The sequence below is a fragment of the Hyperolius riggenbachi genome, chromosome 12, assembly GCF_040937935.1.
Source record: "Hyperolius riggenbachi isolate aHypRig1 chromosome 12, aHypRig1.pri, whole genome shotgun sequence".
NCBI lineage: Eukaryota > Metazoa > Chordata > Amphibia > Anura > Hyperoliidae > Hyperolius > Hyperolius riggenbachi.
In genome coordinates, this window is record NC_090657.1 from 9,611,725 (window position 1) to 9,638,353 (window position 26,629).

The following is a 26,629-nucleotide window of genomic DNA, read 5'->3' on the forward strand; positions in this document are numbered from 1 at the left end:
ACTCCGCCCCCTCCTGTCACACTGCAAACTGGCAACCACAGATGTAGTCCATGGTCCACTGACTCCCACTGTACAATAGAATGCCCACAATAGTACAGTGACATCGGCAAAAACACAGTTAGATTTAGCTGACATATGCTGCTACTACTGCCACAGTTTCAATTAACTAGTTAATGGATCAAATTTGAATTGACTCTTGCAATCTGTAGGACAAATATCTTGCATTTCCACTATAGCTTTAATAATAAATTCTGTAGCAGACGTAGATCTCATACTTTATCATGCAGATCTTTGCCCTCTGGCCGTGGCTTGGAGGAGTCCTGCAGGACTTTGTACCATGTAGTTATGGGCACACGGCCATATCAGTAACAGTGATGCAGATGGCAGTAAACAGACACAGAGTCTGATCTAGCAGGTTACAGGTGAAGGCATTTATAGTCGGTAAGAGAGAACAGAAGGGCAGTGTGTGCACAGTTCAGTCATTGGAAGTTTGCACAACAAGGCTACGTGACAACACAGAGAGGGAGGAGGAGAAAGCAGCCTTTTAAAAAGTAAACTTCCAGTATGAGTACACTGCATTGCATTGCAGATAAAGTCTAAAGACCTTCACCCGCTTCTGCTGAATAGTAGGCCTCAGCTACCCTCAGCTCACACAGAACTTGTGCTGGGCGGGGGATCACCCGAGGGATCACCCAGGTACACCCAGGTAACCCAGAAAGTGGGCATCAAATCTAAATCGTAAATGCTTGACTGCTCGCGGCTTCCTGGCGACTGCACCCTGCTGCCTGGCGACTGCACCCTGCTGCCTGGCGACTGCACCCTGCTGCCTGGCGACTGCACCCTGCTGCCTGGCGACTGCTCACTGCTGCCTGGCGACTGCTCACTGCTGCCTGGCGACTGCTCACTGCTGCCTGGCGACTGCTCACTGCTGCCTGGCGACTGCTCACTGCTGCCTGGCGACTGCTCACTGCTGCCTGGCGACTGCTCACTGCTGCCTGGTAACTGCTCGCTGAGCACACAGCTCAACAGTCTGTGGTAAAGAGGCCTTACTAGAAAAATGTTAAAGATTTACATTTAAATTTTGTATGTATGTGTTCCAGCCCGCAAAATTTATCTTAATATGAAGTGCAGCCCTTGGGCAAAAAAAAAAAAAAAAAAAAAAAAAAAGGTTGGGCACCACTGCTGTAAACCATTATGCAACTATTCAATCTTATGGGATACATTTCTCAGATAAGCTTAAAAATTTTGCTTTGCATATAACTAAAGAATCAATATTGTGAGTACCAAGCCAATGTACAAAAAGATTTTATCCCCCCATCACCACAAAAGCCACCAAAAAATGGCCGGTTTCTACTTGAACAGGGGAGAGATGACAGAGCATCCTATAATCAGGCCGCATCTGAAATGACTACCAACAGAGACGTGCAGAGCCCCCTAGAAGCAAATACACACCTTGTATTCTAAAGAGATGCTAAACTATGCACTAGAGCCCTAACGTCTGAATATACACGGTCTGGTCTGCTCCGCTCTATATAGCCTGCCGGACTGGACGAAGAGGAGAAGCCAGTCCAGCGTCCAGTACAGGAAACTATGAAAATTCTCCCTGCGCCGCTCTGCAGGACCTCATTAAGCAGAACAAGCAGCAAAGCGCTGCTCAAGACTACCGGTGTCCCCTGGCTTGTGGAGCGGAGCATGCAAGCAACGTGTCAGCAGTGCAATAATCGGGCAATCTTCTTGTGTAGCAATTGCTGTGTCTCATATCTATGACGCCATCTAGTGGTATCTTGAGACACAGCTGTATGATCCTTGGAGCACAACTGGCTATGGGGAGGGGGGCTACACTGGGGAGGGGGCTTATACACAACTCACATTTTTCCTGGTTTCTGAGGAAAAAGTGGGTATCTCGGCTTATACACAGGTCAGCTTATATGCGAGTATATGCGGGTAAGTCAGAGATCTTGATTTGCTAGAATAATTCAGTGATGAAAGAGTCTCACTATAAACTCTAGTGCAGGGGAGCAAAGTACAATGCTGTCTTTATGTCACTTTGAATTGAAATCTGTTTATATGGCTTTATCTCTTTAAAAGATAAGATTTTGATGCTTTGAGCCAGATCAGTCGGCACAAATTCCAAAGTATGCATACTTCACATATCTAAGGTCCATCTAACCTAATGTGCACATTGCAATTCAATACATAAGCTCTGATCAGAATGCATACACTGCATAGTATTATATGTAGGCCTCAGTTATTTGAACTGAGTTAGTTGAAAGGCTTGATTTGCACAGGGTCTCTTTAAGCATAATTTCTCGGAGAGAAATTATGAAGACTTTTACCAGAAGCAGATTGTCCTCGTCCGAAGGACAGGGACGCTATCTGTTCAAATGTACAGACTTTCAGACTGCAAAGAAGAAAACAGAGGCCAATATTTAATAAACAGAGAACATTCCTGTATGTAAGGGAAAGGGATCATAGAATATTAATCGAGTAGGTGGGTATTATGACCCCACGAGGGGTCTGAGCCAATAGTCGGTTTTGGGGGAGAGCTCGGATGAGGTCACATTTAACTCTTTCCTAGTCAGTATTAAAGGGCAGGATGGGCCAACGGAGCCCACTCTTACTTTCTTGGTTTCTATCTGCTGACTGGAACCCTAACTACTTTTCTTTATGTAAGCTGATATAATGTATGCTGTATATACTTAGTTTAGACGTAACTTAGAATAGAAAGAAGATAACCTGACTAACATTCAGGAGGAATGTTAGTCAAGAGCTTGTAACGCAAAGGGACTTAAAGGACTTCCGAGGCCAAAATCCGGGCCCAAAACATAAAAAAAGTTAGCTACCTTCATGGCTTTGTAAGGCACGGAGGACGCCGTCCGCGCCCTCCGTGCCGTTCCGCCTGGTCCCCTCTGGTGAATAGCCCCCCGAAAGGCTGCGACCCCACGGTCCGGGTCGGCATCTTCTGCCCCTATAAAGATGGCCGCCGGAGCTGGCCTCGGCTGCGCAGTCTGCATAGCCGCTACTGCGGCTGCGCAGCTCTAGGGCCAACCCCCCGATCACGTAACAGGCAGCGTAGATCGGAGGGTTGGCCCTAGAGCTGCGCAGCCGCAGTAGCGGCTATGCGGACTGCGCAGCCGTGGCCAGCTCCGGCGGCCATCTTTATAGGGGCAGAAGATGCCGACCCGGACCGTGGGGTCGCAGCCTTTCGGGGGGCTATTCACCAGAGGGGACCAGGCGGAACGGCACGGAGGGCGCGGACGGCGTCCTCCGTGCCTTACAAAGCCATGAAGGTAGCTAACTTTTTTTATGTTTTGGGCCCGGATTTTGGCCTCGGAAGTCCTTTAAAGAAGAATCTGCTTGGCTAAGATATGACAAACTGTATCTGTATATCTGTTTACTGAATAAACAACTTGGAACTTGAAGATGCCTAAGAAAGTCTATCTCCTATGCTGTGTGCTGTGATGAGTAGTGTTTGCAGCTCTTACTAGTGAGCCGCTGGTGCCGGAAGAAAGGTTTCTTACAACTTTCTTCCGGTCATTACAGGATACCTGCAGCATTACACTGGAGTACTTGAAATTCAGGGTCAGGATGTAGACTACATAATAAACAGAGCAGTAGATAAATGGAATTTGATTTTATAGCTGACATTCCTACTTTAAGACAAAGATTGGAAGCAGTGGTTACTGTATTTGTAGGGGGGGGGGGGGAGAAAGTCAGTAGGCAATGACACAAGCTTGTTTTAAACCCAATTATGGCTCTTCCTCATGTTGTTTTGTATGTACCAAAATAAAGACACAATCTGAAAAAAAAAAAAAATTATATAATATAATATGTATATGTATAATCACATATGTACATAAAAATCACCACCACAGACCACCTAGAAAAAGGATCTCTTAACCTTCCCAGCGTTCAATTTCCCCAGGATTTCTGTGCAAACAGTGATAACATTTATTTTTAAAACTTTTTTTTCCTGTAACTTGCCAAAATGTGTCAAGCAAGGGTCTAGTATACAGTGCAGGAGAGTATTGATGTGTATGCATGTTTATACTGTTCACAGCATGTTTTTTTGAACGGACATTTCTGTCCATACCGCTAGGGAGGTTAATTCCATAAAATCCTACCTGTATAAATGTAATCTATGGATGGAATGGATTGTCCCTCACCGATTTCCTTAGCTGTCCTGTCATAACTACTAGCAGCAATAACAGTAAATGCAATCTTTTTTTTTTTTTTATTTCGATGTAGTTGTCACTTACAGTAGGCATTACGTTCAACCAATTCTGAACGTCTTACTGACAGGTTTTGAACTAATCCATCTTCTCATGGGGAATTATAAGAATTTGTTTAATTTTTAAAAAAAAATCCTTACATGGAGGGGGTGTAGTCCAACATGAATAAGCAACCTGTCTGTCGTCATTGTATAGATCCTGTCTAGGGAGTGCTTTTTGAAACAATTAACCACTTAACGACCATCTAACGCCAATAGGTTTTACATGGAACCAGCCGCTCGTACGAGCGGCCGTTCCATGTCAGTTCCAGGAGGGTGTCACCGTGAACAGTCTGCGAGCCGCCGATCGTGGCTCACAGGCTAAATGTAAACACGCGGGGAAGAAATCCCTGATGTTTACATCATACGGCGCTGCTATGGATCAGACCCCCAGCAGGGAAGAGGGGGTCTGATCGCCGCCGCACAGATCATGCAAAAAGCGCCTGGTCCTTAAATTTTGAGAATCCCTCATGAAAAGATGGACTAATCTAAAACCTGGCCGTAAGAGGTTTAGAGCTTTCTAATTTTAATACCTATTGTGACAGCTACACAAAAAGTAAAACATTGCAGTGCATTTACTCTGGGACAAGAGTACATATGGTTTTTCAATTTTAAAATGTTTCACCATATCGCCCCTTTAAGCACAAGAGCTTTAATTAGCCAATTCCTGGAAATTTGTTTTAAAATGAACTGGCTGCTATAGTTTGTGTTCAGCTCACATAAAACACAATTTTGGGACATGTGCAGCCTCACATTGTTATCTAGGAGAATTCTAAGACCTTGATGATGAAGAAGCTCTCTAATGCAATGATTATCCATGTTGATCATCAGAAAATGGGAAAAAGCTTGTAATATGTATCTTTTTGATATACATATATAAAAAAAGGTAAAATAAACAGGAAGTATCTGTAGACAGTATTATAAATAATAATACAGCTGAGTTTAGAAACAAAACTAAATGTAGCCTTCAATTTCCGTATTCAGAAAATAAATACTTTATGTTTGGCACCCACGTACCTCTTATACCAATAGATCTCCTCGGGGTCCGAGATGCCATGCTGTCTCATCTTCTGAACCATCAGAGCGCTCTTCTTAACAGCCAGCTCATAGCGCTCGCTGCGCGACAGGAAATTGGGGTCTTCATTCTGGAAGTCTGGATCATTGATCACAAGGTTCTCTGCAAAACCACGAAGACAGAATGAGTACATGAAGCCCAGCCACTGAGCACAACACACTACACTGTACAGGCATTGGCTGCGTTTAGAAGTTTTGTAAAGTAATGCAGTCAAGTCAGGCATACTCATCTTCCAACTCTCACTAGAGCAGCGATCTGCAAACTTGACTCTACAGCTATTATTATTATTATTATTATTATATTTATATAGCGCCAACATTTTCCGTAGCGCTGTACATAGTACAAACAAATAATGGGGAAAATATATACATAAAAAATACAAGACACTGTACAGTCATTGAATAGTAGAAATACAAATACATACATAGTTGATATGGGAAACAGTAAATTCGGGCGCCTGAGGCTAGTGGACAAATCGGGCGCCGCCATTCACTTCTATAATAAATATCGTTTAATGGGCGCCCGGTAGGAAAAAAGGGCGCCGGAGAAAATTAACGTTTTAAAAGCGGCGCCCGGAGACTTAATGTTTTATTACTGTTTCTCATGATTACACATTATTTAATGATTTATACATGTTTAAATATTATTTTTAAACGAAAACCAGTACAATATTTTTCCCAAACATTATTTTTAAACGGAAAACATTACTTTTTTTTCTTTTTTTACATTATTTTTAAACGAAAAAAATAACAGGGGGGTCTTAGGTTTAGGCACCAACAGGGGGGTCTTAGGTTTAGGCACCAACAGGGGGGTCTTAGGTTTAGGCACCAACAGGGGGGTCTTAGGTTTAGGCACCACCAGGGGGGTCTTAGGTTTAGGCACCACCAGGGGGGTCTTAGGTTTAGGCACCAACAGGGGGGGTCTTAGGTTTAGGCACCAACAGGGGGGGTCTTAGGTTTAGGCACCAACAGGGGGGGTCTTAGGTTTAGGCATCAACAGGGGAGTCTAGGGGTTAGGGGTAGGTACAGGGAGGGTTACTTAGTAATTTTTTTTTTAAACGTTATTATACGTTTCACTATTTAAACGAAAGATTAACGTTTTTACAATTGCCGATTTAATGCACATTATTTAATGATTTATAACGTTTAAAAACATTACTTTTAAACGAAATACATTTTTAAACGTAATCCATGCTTATCGTTAAAAACCCGGCGCCCTTTTTTCCCATCGCCCCTTTTTAACGTACGCGTTGATATGTAGTTGATACATGTGCATATGTTAAAATTACAGCAGTATGAGAAACACTAGGAAGAGGTCCCTGCCCTTGCGAGCTTACAATCTAGAGGGTAGTGGGAGGAGACATTAGGGGAGGAGCATGCCCTTACGAGCTTACAATCTAGAGGGTAGTGGGGAGGAAACAATAGGAAAGGAAGCACAGGGGTTAGTGGGTGAGCCAGTGTGCCTTCAGTGCTGCCTATAGCTAATTATAGGCTTGTCTGAACAGGTGTGTTTTTAGAGCACGTTTGAACATTTCCAGACTCGTGGCATGACGAACCGGCTGAGGGAGAGAGTTCCAAAGGAGAGGGACAGCCCGTGAGAAGTCTTGGATGTGAGAGTGAGAGGAGGTGACTAGGCTGGAGGACAAAAGGGTCTCCTTGAGGGCTGTTAAGGAACTACAAGTCCCACAATACATTGCAGGAGTCTGACAGCCACAGGCATGATTCATAAAGGCAAATGCATTGTGGGACTTGTAGTTCCAGCATAGCGGTATGGACGAGCTCAGCTCATCCATGACCACCGCGCTGAATTGCTCTGGCCCTGGTGGGCCGATTTTCATAATTTCTTTTTTTTTTTTTAAACACGCAGCTAGCACTTTGCTAGCTGCGTGTTGGGGACGATCGCAGCCGATGCACCGCGTAACAGGTTGGGGGCGTCGGCTTATACTCTGGTCAGCTTATAATGCAAAACCCTGCAACCAAATGTAAAGACTGCAGCGGACAACATATTTGGCCTGTAGTGTCTTACAAATGGTATTTATCCTGAGCGGTATAATGTTTTCTATTATGAAAGAAATAGCATATCTATAGCCTGTAGGAAATGTCAATATGCTTTTCTATTTCCTGCCGATATGGAATAGAGAGGTTGTCCCTTATATTCTGATATGACCCGGTGAAAACTTCTCTTTTATTCAAACTATGTATCAAAGAGGAGGTTAAAATTACTTCCACAATACAGTTTATCAATACACTTTGTTGACACTGTGATGCTACTTTCCCTTAGTGTTGCAACTATAAAAAAAACCTGAAGTATGCCCAGGGGCATACTTACTTTGGGAGGGGACACCTCTGCATCCTAATGAGGCTTCTTCTGTGCCTTCTCGTTCCTGCACTGACTCCCTGGAACAGCACATGGCAATAATATTTACATCTGCACTTCTGCGCAGTACCAGCTTCCCCTCGGGCTCTGGCAGAAATAGTCGACAGAACAAATACTGCTCAGAGTGGAGGCTGGTACTGCACCTGCATAAATATTCATAGAAATATTACTGCCGTGTGCTGCAGCCGCTAAGAAGCAAGCATCCAGAACAGCTGGTGTATAGCAAGCCTATAGCTTTAAGTTTTACACAGCCATATCAAACCCACATGTAGACAGCCTGTTTCGGACTTTTGGTTAAAGAGGAACTCCAGTGAAAATAATGTAATAAAAGGGCTTCATTTTTACAGTAATTATGTATAAATGATTTAGTCAGTGTTTGCTCATTGTAAAATCTTTCCTCTCCCTGATTTACATTCTGACATGTATTACATGGTGACATTTTTACTGCTGGCAGGTGATGTCATTGGAAGGAGATGCTCCTTGCTTTTGTGGCAGTTGGAAACAGCTGTTATTTGCCCCAATGCAAAAGGCTCCCACATTGTGAGGTCAGAACCATGGTCCTGACATCACACTGTAGGAGGGGTTTCACCACAATATCAGACCCCCTCCCCCCAATGATCCATATGAGAAAAGGAAAAGGTTTCTCATGGGAAAGGGGGTATCAGTATCAGCTACTGATTGGGATGCAGTTCAATTCTAGGTTACGGTCCCTCGTTAAAGTGGAAGGAATAGCAAGTAATGTGAAACAAACCACAACTGAACCCTTTTGAACATACTACAAGCCAGGGTCGTCTGAAACTGTTGCATAGACAACAATCTTGTACTCAACGCAGCTAAGACGGTTGAACTAGTCGTAGACTTCAGGAGGAACCCTCCCACCTGTCCTCATCGGGGAACCGAAGTCTCTAGGGTGTCATCTGTACGGTTCCTCGGAACGACTCTCACGAACAACCTGAAATGGGGGCAAAACACCACCAAAGTTCAGAAGAAATCCCAGCAGAGGCTGTTCTTCCTGCGCTAGCTGAAGCGCTTCGGCATGCCCCGGAAACTGCTAACCAGCTTCTACACTGCCACCATAGAATCCATCCTCTGCTCCTCAGTCATTGTCTGGTACGCAGGGGCAACGGCCAGCGGCAAACACAAACTGCAGAGAGTCATAACTGACGCAGAGAAGATCATCGGGTCTCCTCTTCCACCTCTTGATCTCCTCCACTCCGCTAGGATGATGAAGAGAGCCACCATGATCTCCCGTGACCCCTCCCACCCAGGCAGACACTACTTTGAGCTCCTCCCGTTGGGCAGCCGCTACAGGACCTTACCATCCAAAACCACCAGGCGGGAGAACACCTTCCCCCAAATGGTTCGGCTGCTTAACACCAACCTTCCCCCTAGGCCCACCTGCTAGCATGCCCTAGCGGGGCCGGTCAGCCTGCTCCTGCCGCTGCCCACCCTGGTTCTCACTGCCCATGGTCCGGTTGGGGGTTCACTGTCATTGATATCACCATCATTGTTATCCCTACTACTATCAGTATTAGTGTTATTGGACTGTACCCGCACAGAGGGTCTCACTCACTAACTGATGAACTGATGATCTGGGACTGTTATTTAAAGTGATCCTTAAAGGGAAGGTTCAGGGAGGGGTTGAAAAAAATAAAAATACATATCCACTTACCTGGGGCTTCCTCCAGCCCGTGGCAAGCAGGAGGTGCCCTCGCCGCCGCTCCGCAGGCTCCCGGTGGCCGACCCGACCTGGCCAGGCTCTTCTGCGCTCCAACGACAGGCTCTTCTGCGTCCCACGTGGGCGCGCTGACGTCATCCGGGCTGTACTGCGCATGCGCAGTTCAGCCCGGACGACGTCCGTTGACATCAGCGCGCCCCCGTGAGGCGCAGATTGGAGCGCAGAAGAGCCCGACCTGGCAGCCGGCCTGGCCGGGTACCGGAGATGACCGGGAGCCTCTGGAGCAGCGGCGAGGGCACCTCCTGCCTGCCACGGGCTGGAGGATGCCCCAGGTAAGTGGATATGTATTTTTATTTTTTTTCAACCCCGCCCTGAACCTTCCCTTTAAAGACACTGAAGCGAAAAATATATGATATTGTGAATTGGTTGTGTACTATGAATAATTATTAGAAGATTAGCAGCAAAGAAAATATTCTCATATTTTTATTTTCAGGCATATAGTGTTTTTCTAACATTGCATAATTCTATAATAGAATCAGAATCAGAATTTTTTCACCAAGTACAACGGTGGGTTGTACCCGGAATTGGTTTTGGCACATACAGGGTCGTTGATGAAAAGAAAGAACAAGAAAGTAGCATGTGGTTAAGCATGGTACATACGTAGACATGGGACAAGCATACATAGGACAACATTAACAGCTTGTGCATACAATGAAGCAGAGCATCGTATACAGTTAAGCATGGTACATACGCATACGTATAAACAATAAAAGCAGAACAAATATAAAAAGCAAAAACAAGGGCATTACAGCATACACATACAGTTAACGTAATACAAACATAGCAAAGCATACACTGATCGCAGGAACAGAAAAGAGTGGGACTGGAGGAGCAGCCTGAGAGCTGATCTGAGCGCTGCCATCTTCGGCACTGGACGCTACACAGCGACACACTCCCAACAAGACAGGTGCAATCGATTGTCCACGGAAAGTAGAGAGAAAGCAGAAGCAGCGGAGCATCGTGATGGAGGTGGACAGCAGAGTTCACTCGAACCAGGAGTAGCGCTTCTAATTACAAGTCCGCACGGCTGGGTACTGAGGGCACAGACACAGTGGGGGCCCTGTGGTGCCCGGGGGCACTCATGCTGGGCAGCAGTGATGGATGTGGGGCCTGGGGCTGGGCGGCAGGGTGGACATGAGGCCGGGGGACACCTCGGCTGGGCAGCAATTGGTGGACATAGGGCCGGGGGCACCCTGGCTGGGCAGAAGTGGTGGACAGGGGCAGCGTACCTCGTCTGTGGCTGCAGACCTCACCCGCAGCAGCACTGTGGATGGCCTCCCCATGGGCACAGGGGGGGGGGGGGGGGATCCTGTGTGGCCTCTCCTGTGGGCCTTCACCCCCAGCACTTTGGGTGGCCCTGCCGGATGGCAGGGGATCCTGTGTGGCCTCTCCCGCGGGCACTCACCCGCAGCAGACGGAGCAGCACTGCTGGTGGCCCTGCCAGATGGGATCCTGTGTGGCCTCTCCCGTGGGCCGCGGTGTTTGGGCGGTCTCCCTCCGCTGCTGTGGCCTCTGGTGTCCCTGGGCAGCAGCGCCGAAGTAGCCCCACGTGGTGAGGGGCCTCTCCCGTGGGCCGCGGTGTTTGGGCGGTCTCCCTCCGCTGCTGTGGCCTCTGGTGTCCCTGGGCAGCAGCGCCGAAGTAGCCCCACGTGGTGAGGGGCCTCTCCCGTGGGCCGCGGTGTTTGGGCGGTCTCCCTCCGCTGCTGTGGCCTCTGGTGTCCCTGGGCAGCAGCGCCGAAGTAGCCCCACGTGGTGAGGGGCCGGGAGGGAAGTGTGGCTGAGAGGTCATGCAGCCGCCGGCGTCCTCCTCGATCTCGCCACCCGCAGCAGCCCTGAGATGGCAGTGGGGGAGCACATGGCTGATCAGCTCACCGCGCGATCAGCTGGCAGCCCGCAGCCGGCCATCCAGTAGGTGAGAGCCTCCGTGAGCCAGTCCGTGTCTCTGCCTCTGTTCCCCGCATCCTCCTCTATAGATTAAGGAGGGTTAGGGGGTAAAACATATAAGAAAGAGAGGGACAGGAGAAAAAGAGGCCGGAGCCCTGTGGCCGTGGCTACCGGTGCGGCGCCATCTTGGATAAACTTTTAATATGTGCAGATTACACAACACTCAGCATTTAAAAATGATTCTTTCAGAGCAGTCTGTGAACTAATGACCTCTCCTCTGGCAGAGAAAAAGTAAATAGTTCAGGAACAGTTGAGATAATAAAAGTCAGAAGACAGCCCTCTCCACGACAAGTCGTAGAGATCAATGGCTTTTTTGCCTAGCGATAACAACTGGAGTTCCTTAACTCTTCCTGTACTGGAAACAATTAGACTGATGTATCTGATCTTAATGTTCTTAGCTGTACTACACATTCAAATCATATTATCATAATTTTTTTTTCGCTTCAGTGTCTCTAAGTCTATGAAAAAAATGATTTACTCACCTGGGGCTTCCCTCAGCCCCCTGCAGCTGATCGGTATCCTCGCAGCCCCGCCTCCTGGCCGCAATAGCAGCATAGGGGGCGATATTATGGCTGGGAACGGCCAAATGGGAAGTGTTCGCCGGCATGTCCTGGAGCATCGGAGCGGGGCTGCGAGGGCACCGATCAGCTGCAGGGGGCTGAGGGAAGCCCCAGGTGAGTAAATCTCATTTTTTTTCATAGACTTAAGGTTCACTTTAAGAAGGACATATCTATACCACTACTGCAATTCGTAATTTGCATTAATTGTTAAGTTGTATGTGTTGTGCATCTGTCCTCCTATACTATGTATGCCATGTGTACCAAAAACAATTCCGAGTATAGCTCTGCTGTACTTGGCGAAATAAAACGGATTTTGAAACAGCTGCTTGAAGAATCTGAAATTGCCACTTTATAGACTATCCAATAGGCAGCAATGGAGAACTGTTTTTTTAAAACTTCCCATTTGCCACCTTGGTCCACAAATTGGCATCTAAAGAATGCCCGAGGTGACTTAATTTGCAGAAACAGGAGGAGCAGACATGTACGGGCAGCAGTTTCATGCCCCATTCACGGCTTTGTACAGAGCACTCCAGTCCACCAGAGTGCAATCAAGGACGCATGCCACCGGGTCAGCGCTTGTGTAATAGTGTACAAACTAGTGAGAAGTACTGGGACTTTTACAAGGCAAGTGGGGGGGGGGGGGGGGGTAATGTGGACTGCTGTCCATACATTAACCCCCTTGGCGGTATGAAAAATACCGCCAGGGGGAAGCGCAGCAGTTTTTAAAAAAAAATAATTTTTTTTTTAATCATGTAGCGAGCCGAGGGCTCGCTACATGATAGCCGCTGCTCAGCGGCATCCCCCCGCCCGCTTCGATCGCCTTCGGCGATCACCGATCAGGAAATCCCGTTCAAAGAACGGGATTTAATGGAGGGCTTCCCCCGTTGCCATGGCGACGGGGCGGGATGACGTCACCGACGTCAGGACGTCATTGGGAGACCCGATCCACCCCTCGGCGCTGCATGGCACTGATTGGCCAGGCAGCGCTCGGGGTCTGGGGGGGGCCCGCGCGCCGCACCGGATAGCGGCGATCGGGCGCGCGGCGGCGATCGGGGTGCTAGCTGCGTCCAGCAAAAAAAAAAAAATTATGTAAATCGGCCCAGCAGGGCCTGAGCGGCACCCTCCGGCGGCTTACCCCGTGTCACACACGGGGTTACCGCCAAAAAGGTTAAGTAAGCGTTTCTCAAACCTGTCCTCGTGACTCCCCAACAGTGCATGTTGTGCAGCTAACCTCTCCTTTGCACAGGTGGCATAATTAGTGTCTTCGCTACATGAAATCCACCTAGCTGAGACACTAATTACCACACCTGTTCATAGGTGAGGTTGCCAGCAAACCATGCACCGAACACCCTAAGCTGAATCGTATATGTGTTTTCCACTATGTGCTACAGAAAACTATATGTGATTCTGCCTAGTGTGTACCTACCCACAAGGACAGGTTTGAGAAACACTGCATTAGGGCTGGAACCTACTAGAACGATTTTGTCAGTGTTTAGGGAGCCATTCAAACCGCTAGCGATTTCCCTAAACGCTCGGCTAATGTTAATGAATGGGCCAAATTCCACTGGAGCGGTTGCGATGAGCAAATTCGCAAACGCAGGACATGCAGCATTTTTAGCTTTTCGCGTTTCTGCAATGTAAAGCATATAAATGCTGGCGTAATCGCTTGTCAAAACCTACAAATAATGATTTTGCTAGCGTTTTAAAATTACTGCACAAGGACCAATCAGCATTAAAACCGCTAATCCCTGCACAACCACTGGCAAACTGCTTAACTTTTTATAAAATCGCTACCAAAATCACCAGAAAACGCTCATAAAATTGCTTACAAAACGCTCATACAAAACGCTAGCGATTGGCGATAGCAATTTGTAGTGGGTTTCAGGCCTCATGTCACCTCTGGTATCCTTTAACCCTCTGGGCGATACAATTATATCGCCCAGGAGGTGGCGCAGCACTATTTTTTAAATTTTTTTATTTTTTAAATCATGTAGCGAGCCCAGGGCTCGCTACATGATAGCCGCAGCGCAGCGGCATCCCCCCACCCACTCCGATCGCCTTCGGCGATCAGAGTAAGCAGGAAATCCCGTTCAGAACGGGATTTCCTGCTGGGCTTCCCCGGTCGCCATGGCGACGGGGCGGGATGACGTCACCGACGTCATGGACGTCGTGACGTCAGAGGGAGTCCCGATCCACCCCTCAGCGCTGCCTGGCACTGATTGGCCAGGCTGCGCAAGGGGTCGGTAGGGGGGGGGGCTGCACGGCACGGCGAGCGGCGGCGGATCGGCGGCGATCGGAAGTTACACGCAGCTAGCAAAGTGCTAGCTGCGTGTAACAAAAAAAAAAAATTATGCAAATCGGCCCACCAGGGCCTGAGAAATCCTCCTGCGCGATATACCCCGAGCTCAGCTCGGGATTATCGCTCAGGAGGTTAATAAGTAGTAATCAAGGTAACTTCTTTCAGCAAAAAGGAATGATCATAACTGCCAATCTGATAATCTACTCAAACAAAAAGAGCTGAAGATTGCCAATTTAGGGTATGGGGAAAAAAAAATCAGATTTTTTAAAAAGTAAAGAGACATTTTTTTAAATTCTCCACCCCAGTGGCACCGCTAAGGAGCTGTGGGCCACGATGCAAGTTTTACAATGGGGCCCCCCAAGCGCTCTATACATAACAATTGATATGGTGCACCAAAATCTGCCAATGGCAACTACAGTGTCAGATGAGCAAGAAGGGGATGGGGAGCAGCTTGTTACTGATTACCCGCAAGCACTCTATACATAGCAATCCCTGCCAATGGCAACTACAGTGTCAGAGGTGCAAGAAGGGGATGGGGAGCAGCTTGTTACTGATTACCCCTAAGCACTCTATACATAGCAATCCCTGCCAATGGCAACTACAGTGTCAGAGGAGCAAGAAGGGGATGGGGAGCAGCTTGTTACTGATTACCCCCAAGCACTCTATACATAGCAATCCCTGCCAATGGCAACTACAGTGTCAGAGGAGCAAGAAGGGGATGGGGAGCAGCTTGTTACTGATTACCCCCAAGCACTCTATACATAGCAATCCCTGCCAATGGCAACTACAGTGTCAGAGGAGCAAGAAGGGGATGGGGAGCAGCTTGTTACTGATTACCCCCAAGCACTCTATACATAGCAATCCCTGCCAATGGCAACTACAGTGTCAGAGGAGCAAGAAGGGGATGGGGAGCAGCTTGGTAATGATTACCCCCAAGCACTCTATACATAGCAATCCCTGCCAATGGCAACTACAGTGTCAGAGGTACAAGAAGGGGATGGGAAACAGCTTGTTACTGATTACCCCCCAGCACTCTATACATAGCAATCCCTGCCAATGGCAACTACAGTGTCAGAGGTGCAAGAAGGGGATGGGGAGCAGCTTGTTACTGATTACCCCCAAGCACTCTATACATAACAATCCCTGCCAATGGCAACTACAGTGTCAGAGGAGCAAGAAGGGGATGGGGAGCAGTTTGTTACTGATTACCCCCCAAGCACTCTATACATAGCAATCCCTGCCAATGGCAACTACAGTGTCAGAGGTGCAAGAAGGGGATGGGGAGCAGCTTGTTACTGATTACCCCCAAGCACTCTATACATAGCAATCCCTGCCAATGGCAACTACAGTGTCAGAGGTGCAAGAAGGGGATGGGGAGCAGCTTGTTACTGATTACCCCCAAGCACTCTATACATAGCAATCCCTGCCAATGGCAACTACAGTGTCAGAGGAGCAAGAAGGGGATGGGGAGCAGCTTGTTACTGATTACCCCCAAGCACTCTATACATAGCAATCCCTGCCAATGGCAACTACAGTGTCAGAGGAGCAAGAAGGGGATGGGGAGCAGCTTGGTAATGATTACCCCCAAGCACTCTATACATAGCAATCCCTGCCAATGGCAACTACAGTGTCAGAGGAGCAAGAAGGGGATGGGGAACAATGTGTTAATGATTACCACTATTCCAAGTATCTATAGAAGTGATTATCATTATGATCACAGGACCAATAGAGAGCTAATACTGTAGTTGAGGGAGGGCCCTTCAGGGCCCCTCTGGCCCAAGGGCCCCAATGCAGTTGCTACCTCTGCACCCCCTATTGCTACGCCCCTGCTCCACTCCTTACCATATATGGGTCAAACCGTGTTTCTGCACTCAGCCTCCAGCACATCAACTAATCCACTAACAAGAATTTTAAAAAAAGAAATTAAGATGGCAGCTTCCATATTCTTCTAATGGTGCCCATACATGGTACAATTTTTTATCCAATCTTACACTTTTTAAGTAGTAGAAGGGTAAATTTAGTGAATATACTGAAATGATAATTGAGGCAGTCCCCTTATATTACATAGAAATGGTAGGATTGGATGAAAAAAAAATTGTTCCATGCAGTGGCGTAGCTAAGGAGCTGTGGGCCCCGATGCAAGTTTTACAATGGGGCCCCCTAAGCACTTTATACATAACAATTGATACAGCACACCAAAACCTGCCAATGGCAACTACAGTGTCAGAGGTGCAAGAAGGGAATGGGGAGCAGTTTGTAAGTGATTACTACTATTCAAAGTATCTATAGAAGTGATTATAATGAGCACAGGACCAATAGAGAGGTAATAATGTAGTTGAGGGAGGGCCCCTCTGGCCCCGATGCGGTCGCTACCCCTGCAACCCCTATTGCTACGCCCCTGGTTCCATGTATGGCCACAATTAATTTGATTATTATTATAATTATGCAATTCTAATGAGTGAGGCTTACAGAACGTGATTAACCAGAAACAGACAGAACTGCATAAAGAATAGTTCCCACCAATCTCCCTCCTCCTGCGGGTCCTCTCAGGGCTGCCATCCAGGATGTGAGTGATGCTCTCCGGGCTGAAGAAGGCGGCGGCCCTCTCCCTGCTCAGGTCTGGATTCATGGCTCAGCTGTCACCTCCGCACTGGCAGCAGCAGCCCGACCTCTCCCCCTTATTTCAGGTGACAAGCCTGTCCTAGCAGTCACATGACCTCTGTGGGCGGGGACAAGCCTGTCCTAGCAGTCACATGACCTATGTGGGCGGGGACAAGCCTGTCCTCGCAGTCACATGACCTCTGTGGGCGGTGACAAACCTGTCCTAACAGTCACATGACCTCTGTGGGCGGTGACAAGCCTGTCCTAGCAGTCACATGACCTCTGTGGGCGGTGACAAGCCTGTCCTTGCAGTCACATGACCTCTGTGGGCAGGGACAAGCCTGTCCTAGCAGTCACATGACCTCTGTGGGCAGGGACAAGCCTGTCCTAGCAGTCACATGACCTCTGTGGGCGGTGACAAGCCTGTCCTAGCAGTTACATGACCTCTGTGGGCGGTGACAAGCCTGTGCTATTCCGCAGCAGTCACATGACCTCTGTGGGCGGTGACAAGCCTGTCCTAGCAGTCACATGACCTCTTTTGGCGGTGACAAGCCTGTCCTAACAGTCACATGACCTAGGTGGGCGGCGCAGAATCTCCCACGCACCAATCACAGAGCGCGTGATGGAATGTAGAGCGCGTCTTGTGATAGGTCGGGTCACGGGCTACAACAAAATGGCTGCTCTGTAGGTCACCGCGCTGGATTTGAAGGCATGTGAAGTCATTTGTCATTAGATATGAGGAGCGTGTATGTGGGCGTGAGCTGCTGCTGGAGGAGGAGGAGGAGCATGACTGTCAAGGGATTTGCTTTTTGCTAAGAGTTTACTAACTGTCTGGTAGGTGTTGCTCCCAGTAGTGATGGGAATTTCTGAATCCCATTAAAGGAGCCGTTGTTGTGTCTGATTACGCTGCCTGTGGATTTGCGCTGCCCCGCATGCGCAGTAGGAGACTGTCCGGCCACATTTCCTATAGATTGATGCTGCTGGAGGTAAAATACTAAATATCTCCGCTCCCACACCTCTTACACTCCCCAAATTTTCAGGGTAGGGAGGGGACCCCCCGAACGACCTCTATGCTAAATTGCAGCTCCCGAGACCAGCTGGTTCCCGAGACAGATTTCTCTAATCTATCTCCTGAACCAGCGGGTCTCGGGGGCTGCAATTTAGCATAGAGGTCGTTCGGGGGGGTCCTCTCCCTACCCTGAAAATTTGGGGAGTGTAAGAGGTGTGGGAGCGGAGATATTTAGTATTTTACCTCCAGCAGCATCATTAACTTCACACTGCGCATGCGTGCTACTCAGTGTGCAAGGGAGCTTCCGGGCAGCGCAATCAGACATTACACCGTTGTTCCAACATTTTAGCATACCCGACAGAATAGCATACAAATGCTACTGAGCATGTGCAAAGTCATGCAGGGCAGACATTAACCCCATAATACCCATCAGCAGCATTAACCTTTTCAACCGCAGTTAGCTGCCTGTGTGCTGATGTGCAATCTCCACTATCCAAGTGGACATAGAGTTAGAATAAAAAGTTGTCCGAGCGGGCAAGGGGACACTGATTCTACTAACAAGGGGTATATCACTTTAAATGTATGCTATTCTGTCAATGTATGCTAGTTAGTTGGAACACCGGCTCTGAATCGGCTCTTCATTAAATATCACTAGACACCACTCAGAATCGATTCGGAGTAAAAGCCCCGCCCCCGTCTCCATGACAACTCCAGACTAATTCTCTGACTGGTGCAATCCCTCCTGCTACTGCTCTGCTCCGCCCCATACACTCCTACAAGCTGCAAGAGGAGGACTACATCTCCCAGCATGCCTCAGCGCCCTTTATTACACAGGAAATCAAGAGCTGTGTGAGGCGGCTGAGGCATCGGCTCTTTGAAAACGGAGAACTGGCTCTTGTCGTTTGCAGCAAAGAGCCGGCTCGTTCGCAAACGACCCATCACTAGCTCCCAGAGTACTTACTAATATATACAAAAGTTTGCTTTCCTAAAACAGAAAGAATTTGCGATAATTCAGGTTGGAGTGAGCTTGAGATGTCTCCCAATGCATCACTGCTGAATATATGCAAATTAACCATTGTTGCCCTTAGAAGCTAAACACACCTCCAGAACCGGGATATAGCAGTGTTCTCCCCAGAATTTTTTTCCAGCCAGGTGGCATGAAAAAGAAGCCGGGTGGTGAGGCTGGGGGCGATGCCTTATGCGTGAAAAAAAAAATTGGGCATAGCCAGGACATCAGTGGGTGGAGCTAACAAATGTAATGATGTAATCCTGAGCTCCCAAAATGCGAAATGCTGCAACAGTAGCCCCAAATCAACAAATGCAGCCACTATGACCATCAGATAATAAATACACCAACCGTTGCCTCTGACACATAAAATGCAACAACCGTTACCAAATGGCACCTCAGATAGATAGACACCCTGAGCAGCACCACCACACCACTGACCACTCCAGCAGCATCACCACACCACTGACCCCTCCAGCTTCACCACCACACCACTGACCCCTCCAGCAGCATCACCACACCACTGACCCCTCCAGCAGCATCACCACACCACTGACCCCTCCAGCATCACCACCACACCACTGACCCCTCCAGCAGCATCACCACACCACTGACCCCTCCAGCATCACCACCACACCACTGACCCCTCCAGCTTCACCACACCACTGACCCCACCAGCATCACCACCACACCACTGACCCCTCCGGCAGCAGCATCACCACACCACTGACCCCTCCAGCATCACCACACCACTGACCCCTCCAACAGCACCACCACACCACTGACCCCTCCAACAGCACCACCACACCACTGACCCCTCCAGCTTCACCACCACACCACTGACCCCTCCAGCTTCACCACCACACCACTGACCCCTCCAGCATTACCACCACACCACTGACCCCTCCAGCAGCATCACCACACCACTGACCCCTCCAGCATCACCACCACACCACTGACCCCTCCAGCTTCACCACCACACCACTGACCCCTCCAGCTTCACCACACCACTGACCCCCTCCAGCATCACCACACCACTGACCCCTCCAACAGCACCACCACACCACTGACCCCTCCAGCTTCACCACCACACCACTGACCCCTCCAGCAGCATCACCACACCACTGACCCCTCCAGCATCACCACCACACCACTGACCCCTCCAGCATCACCACCACACCACTGACCCCTCCAGCTTCACCACACCACTGACCCCTCCAGCATCACCACCACACCACTGACCCCTCCGGCAGCAGCATCACCACACCCACTGACCCCTCCAGCATCACCACACCACTGACCCCTCCAGCATCACCACACCACTGACCCCTCCAGCAGCATCACCACACCACTGACCCCTCCAGCATCACCACACCACTGACCCCTCCAGCAGCATCACACCACTGACCCCTCCAGCATCACCACCACACCACTGACCCCTCCGGCAGCAGCATCACCACACCACTGACCCCTCCGGCAGCAGCATCACCACACCACTGACCCCTCCAGCAGCATCACCACACCACTGACTCCTCCAGCAGCACCACCACACCACTGACCCCTCCAGCAGCACCACACCACTGACCCCTCCGGAAGCAGCACCACCACACCACTGACCCCTCCAGCAGCACCACATCACTGACCCCTCCAGCAGCACCACCACACCACCACTGACCCCTCCAGCAGCACCACCACACTGACCCCTCTGGCAGCACCACACCACTGACCCCTCCAGCAGCATCACCACACCACTGACCCCTCCAGCAGCACCACCACACCACTGACCCCTCCAGCACCACCACCACACCACCACTGACCCCTCCAGCATCACCACCACACCACTGACCCCTCCAGCATCACCACACCACTGACCCCTCCAGCTTCACCACCACACCACTGACCCCTCCAGCTTCACCACCACACCACTGACCCCTCCAGCAGCATCATCACACCACTGACCCCTCCAACAGCACCACCACACCACTGACCCCTCCAACAGCACCACCACACCACTGACCCCTCCAGCAGCACCACCACACCACTGACCCCTCCAGCAGCACCACCACACCACTGACCCCTCTAGCATCACCACACCACTGACCCCTCCAGCAGCACCACATCACTGACCCCTCCAGCTTCACCACCACACCACTGACCTCTCCAGCTTCACCACCACACCACTGACCTCTCCAGCATCACCACCACACCACTGACCCCTCCAGCAGCATCATCACACCACTGACCCCTCCAACAGCACCACCACACCACTGACCCCTCCAACAGCACCACCACACCACTGACCCCTCCAACAGCACCACCACACCACTGACCCCTCCAACAGCACCACCACACCACTGACCCCTCCAACAGCACCACCACACCACTGACCACTCCAGCAGCACCACCACACCACTGACCCCTCCAGCAGTCACTCACCAGATAGTTCAGTCTCCACTATCTGGCATCCTGGTACTCCCATCTGTCCAAAGGTTTTCGGCTGGTAATCCCATCCCCTGCTAGTGAACAGCAGCAGCATCTGAGTCTCAGTGTGTGTCAGTGACGGGGCATCTCCCGGCTCAGGCTGTCACCAGTGTCCAGGCACTCCCTCTATAATATTCTGCTGCTTTGTCTGGCCATCGCTCGCCCTGCTGTCTATGCTCATCCTCTCTCTTCCTCTATCCCTGGTCTGTGCTCATCCTCTCTCTCCCTCTCTCCCTGCTGTCTGTGCTCATCCTCTCTCTTCCTCTCTCCCTGGTCTGTGCGGTAGACGGCAGAGTGAATCCCGGAGGGGTCACCGGCAGCGTAGAGCAACTTGAAGCTGCTGCCTAGGGAGGGAACTGCACTTTCGCCGCACAGAGTATCCTGGGAGATTAAGTTTTGTATTCGGCTCGGCGATAGAAATTCACAGAGAAGACCCTACAACTCCCGGCATCCCCCACCAGCGGCGCATCCTAAAGACATGGCGGCTGGATTGGCAGCTTTAGCACAACACACCCGCCCAGTGGGCGGAACGCGAACCTTATTGGAGGCAGCCGGGATGTCCGGCTTCTGACCCAGGACATATTTGAGCCTGGAACAGGCGACCCAGCAGCCGGGCGGGATTTCAAAACAGCCGGGCGGCCCGCCCACCTAATTGGCCCTGGGGAGAACACTGTATAGTATCACAAGCGAGGTGGCCAGATGCAGTGTCACAAGGCCAATTCGTGATCAATTTCAGCAATGTTACAATGGCATTTCAGCATGAAATTGATGATCGGCCTCAGTGTATGGCCAGCTGATCAATCTCTCTCTAATCAGATTACTAATCGAATTCGGTTACAGAGAGATTTGTATTTTGGTCGGCTCATCATCGCTAGATATATGGTTGCCTTAACCATGGCCAATTTGTTTGCCAAGATGTTCGTGTTTGTTTTTGTTTTGTTTTTTATTACTAATGTTGTTGTTTTTTTTAAATAAAAACACTTCAACCATCTATGTCCGTGGTTCCAAACCTTTTTGAAGTCATTAGTAACAAGACTATGTTCTATTTAAGCGTTGTGGAAGATGTCAGCATTATATAAATACTAATTAATACTCATAACCCCCAGGCATATCAGTGGAAGTGTAAAGGGGGACCAACAGGAAGAGCAAGGGGAGGGGAGCCACAAGACCACCAAGGAGAGCTATCCTCCCCGTACACCATCCTGTGCCACCTACCCTCTCCCCTACACCATACTGAGCCACCTACCCTCCCATGAGGTGCCTGCTACCCTCCTCCTAAACCATACTGTGCCACCTACCCTCCCATGAGGTGCCTGCTACCCTCCTCCTAAACCATACTGTGCCACCTACCCTTCCCATGAGGTGCCTGCTACCTTCCCCAACACCGCACTGTACTTCCTGTTTGGCCAGAAGCCAAAAGGGGAATACCGCATAGTAACGCGGTATTTCCTGAAGGCCTGTTTTTGGTGGTGCGGTGGGCGTGCCGCACCGCTGACACCAAAATACAGTGTGAAACCGGCCTGAAAATAATGGAATCCTGTGCATCAAATCAAATGACGTATAGGTGACTTAATGTAATCAAAATGAGGTGTGGAATAAATGTTGATGTGTCTTTCAGCTCGGACCCCTGTCATATAAGAAATAGATAGGGAAAAACTCATTCCTACATCCCAAAAAAATAAATAAAAGTATAGGTCATCAATTATTGTTACCTTGCTTTTGAAATATGTTGCCATGAGGGTGTATTACTGTTGTTTTTGCAAATAGGGGTTTGTAATTATTAATAGATTACAACGAGGGAGAAAAACACAACATGGAAAACAAATACACCTTTATTTCTAAATACAATAATGTCATTGTACTAGTAACATAACCTAAATGTTGTGATAACCAGGACAAATGGGCAAACAACATGTGTGAGTTTTATCTACAATAGCATTGTTTAATGAAGACATTTTCATTCTTCAATTTCACCCCTTTAAAATGCATAGAAAATACACACAAAAACCCTAATTTGGTTCTAAAAAACAAAGCAAAAACAAGACAGATCATTTAGGTATGATGAGTACCATAGTTGGGCGAATGAATGAAAACAGCGCTGCAATGTGAACAATAAAGTAAATATGTAATGTTCACTGTAATGTTGAATAGGCAAATTTGCATGCAGAAACATGCATACAATTTGACAAATGTTAACACTGCCTAAAGCACAGGTGTGGAGCTCCAGTCCTCGGGGGTGTAGGATCCACTGGCTGCTCATGGTGGCGGAACGCCGAGACCCACACTGAGGCGCAAGCCTCTGGGTCTCGGCCTGTCTCTGCCATCACTGGAGTGCATGGCGCTCAGCTCCCTTTGGATGAGTGGCGGACACGCTCTCCATATGCGCTCCGCCGCTGTAAACAATGAGTTGGGTTATATGTCAGTCATATGGGCATACAGTCTGACTCCTAGCAGGTGACCAGGCAAGCCTGGGGGGGCACTTGTCCTGGAAGATTACTGGAAACAATGTGACCAGGTAACTAATAACTCTAGTCTTCCCCAGTAATCTTCTAGCATATGTACTCTGAGATGATCAGCAAGAAATGAGAGGTTAGGGCGATTCCCCAGTTTGGAGAAAGTCCTGAATGTAGAGCAGGTGACATCTATAGTGTAGTTCCAGCACTGTGAGGCCATGTCACTGCTGCTGCTCTAATAATATGTGCTTCCAGGAGACTTGTGCTTGTTTCCCCATAGCTTCATAAGCTGCCTGACTGTAACTTTCCTCCTGACATGGCTTTCCTGTGTGACTTCTCTGAAGTTTAATAAAACTAGCTTTCTGACTGAAACATTTCCCACACTCTGCACACAAATAAGGACGCTCTCCTTTGTGTCTCCTGTGAGGTCTAAGAAAAACAAATTTCTGACAACCATTTCACACATTCAGAACATGTAAAAGGACGCTCACCCATGCTTTTTCTGAGGTGTAGTAAGATTACCTTTCTGGCTGAAACATTTCCCACACTCTGGACATGAATAAGGACGCTCTCCTTTGTGATGTCTAAGAAAAATACATTTACGAATGAAACATTTCCCACATTCAGAACATGTAAAAGGATGTTCTCCTGTGTGACTTCTCGGATGTATAATAAGACTACCTTTCTGCGTGAAACATTTCCCACACTCTGGACATGAATGTGGACACTCTCCTGTGTGACTTCTCTGATGTATAAGACTACCTTTCTGCGTGAAACATTTCCCACACTCTGGACATGAATGTGGACGCTCTCCTGTGTGACTTCTTGGATGTATAATAAGACTACCTTTCTGCGTGAAACATTTCCCACACTCTGGACATGAATGTGGACGCTCTCCTGTGTGACTTCTCTGATGTATAATAAAACTACCTTTCTGCGTGAAACATTTCCCACACTCTGGACATGAATGTGGACGCTCTCCTGTGTGACTTCTCTGATGTATAATAAGACTACCTTTCTACGTGAAACATTTCCCACACTCTGGACATGAATGTGGACGCTCTCCTGTGTGACTTCTCGGATGTATAAGAAGACTACCTTTCTGCGTGAAACATTTCCCACACTCTGGACATGAATGTGGACGCTTTCCTGTGTGACTTCTCTGATGTATAAGAAGACTACCTTTCTGCGTGACACATTTCCCACACTCTGGACATGAATGTGGACGTTCTCCTGTGTGACTTCTCTGATGTATAAGACTACCTTTCTGCATGAAATATTTCCCACACTCTGGACATGAATGTGGACGCTCTCCTGTGTGACTTCTCTGATGTTTAATAACATTTGATTTGACGCGGGAACATTTTCCGCATTCGGAACATGGATAAGAACACTTTCTTGTGTGATTTCTTAGATTTCTAACAAGATCAGATTTCTGACTGAAGCATTTCCCACACTTTGCACATGAGAAAGGACGCTATCCTGTGTGAGTTCTGTGATGTGTACGTAGACCAGTTTTCAAACACTAACATTTCCCACACTCAGAAGATAAGAAAGGATGGGTATGTGAGCTAACAGGATAGGATCTATCAGAAGATTCCTCAGGATTGGAGTGATGTGGTGATTTGTCCTCATGGTGATGTCTGCTGTGTATATTTTCTCCAATGGAGTTTCCTGCTGGTAAATGTAGTGCGCACCATTATCGTCTGTACCATAATCTGTTGGAGAAATAATAACAGAGAACAGTCATTGTCCTGTCAGCAGTCGTGTGTTGCCGTAGCAGTTACAGATAATAAAGACCAGATCAGACACAAACTCAATAGATAAAAAGATAAAACCAAGAAATAAAACAAAAACACAGCGACCCACTCATAAGATCCAATGTCACAGAAACAATCACATCAATCAATCCAGTGCAACAATAGAGCAGATGCCTCCCGCCTTACAGCACATGTACTGTACAGACTGGGAGCCCCAATACACAGCAAGGTGCCACATAGCATCACAGATATACCACCCAACACATCATACCAGTATAGATACATAACTGTAAGTGCTGAAGGGTTCAAGAGAATCTGTATTGTTAAAATCGCTCAAAAGTAAACATACCAGTGCGTTAGGGGACATCTATTACCCTCTGTCACAATTTCGCCGCTCCTCGCCGCATTAAAAGTGGTTAAAAACAGTTTTAAAAAGTTTGTTTGTAAACAAACAAAATGGCCACCAAAACAGGAAGTAGGTTGATGTACAGTATGTCCACACATAGAAAATACATCCATACACAAGCAGGCTGTATACACCCTTCCTTTTGAATCTCAAGAGATCATTTGTGTGTTTCTTTCCCCCATGCACTGAAGTTTCAGGCTGCTCTTTTCTTCCTGCAAACAGCTTTGCCCTTGTTTGTAATTCCTCAGTATGTGAAAGCCCAGCCAGCTCAGAGGACGATTTATCCAGCTGATTAGAGCAGCTTCTCTCTTATCTAAATAACACACAGGCAGTGTGCATAGAGGGGCCTGGAACGGGGAGTTCATAGCAGAACCACAACACTGAAGAACTTGGCAGCCTTCCAGACACAGGCCGACAAGTCTGACAGGGGAAAGATACATTGATTTATTACAGAGACTGTCATAGTAGAAAGTGCTGCAGTTAGCCAGAACACATTAGAATAGCTTTTGGAACATGTAGGATGATAAAAAACAGGATGCAATTTTTGTTACGGAGTCTCTTTAAAGCACTGTGTGCCAAAAGCTATATAAAAGGTGGCCACAGACCATCAAATGTTTTCTTCAGCTCTTTTAATCAGTTTTCTTGATTGTT

The 26,629-nt window shown here is 48.3% G+C and overlaps 1 protein-coding gene and 1 pseudogene across 3 annotated transcripts in view; both read right to left on the bottom strand.

The window, feature by feature from the left end:
• The window catches only part of ACOX1 (acyl-CoA oxidase 1), an 82,984-nt gene extending 65,985 nt beyond the window's left edge, over positions 1-16,999 (bottom strand). For 2 of the 3 annotated variants that reach the window (XM_068263772.1, XM_068263771.1), the window contains exons 1-2: positions 16,783-16,999; positions 5,288-5,447 (exon numbers count right to left, since the gene is read on the bottom strand). In XM_068263772.1, coding sequence (XP_068119873.1) covers positions 5,288-5,447; positions 16,783-16,891 — 269 coding nt within the window. In that variant the 5' untranslated portion in view covers positions 16,892-16,999. The remainder of the gene's footprint in view (positions 1-5,287; positions 5,448-16,782) is intronic. The other variant, XM_068263770.1, reaches the window with a different exon arrangement.
• Positions 17,000-24,299: 7,300 nt separating this feature from the next.
• On the bottom strand, positions 24,300-25,289 carry LOC137540896 (zinc finger protein 182-like; annotated as a pseudogene).
• Between the last annotated feature and the right edge of the window lie 1,340 nt (positions 25,290-26,629).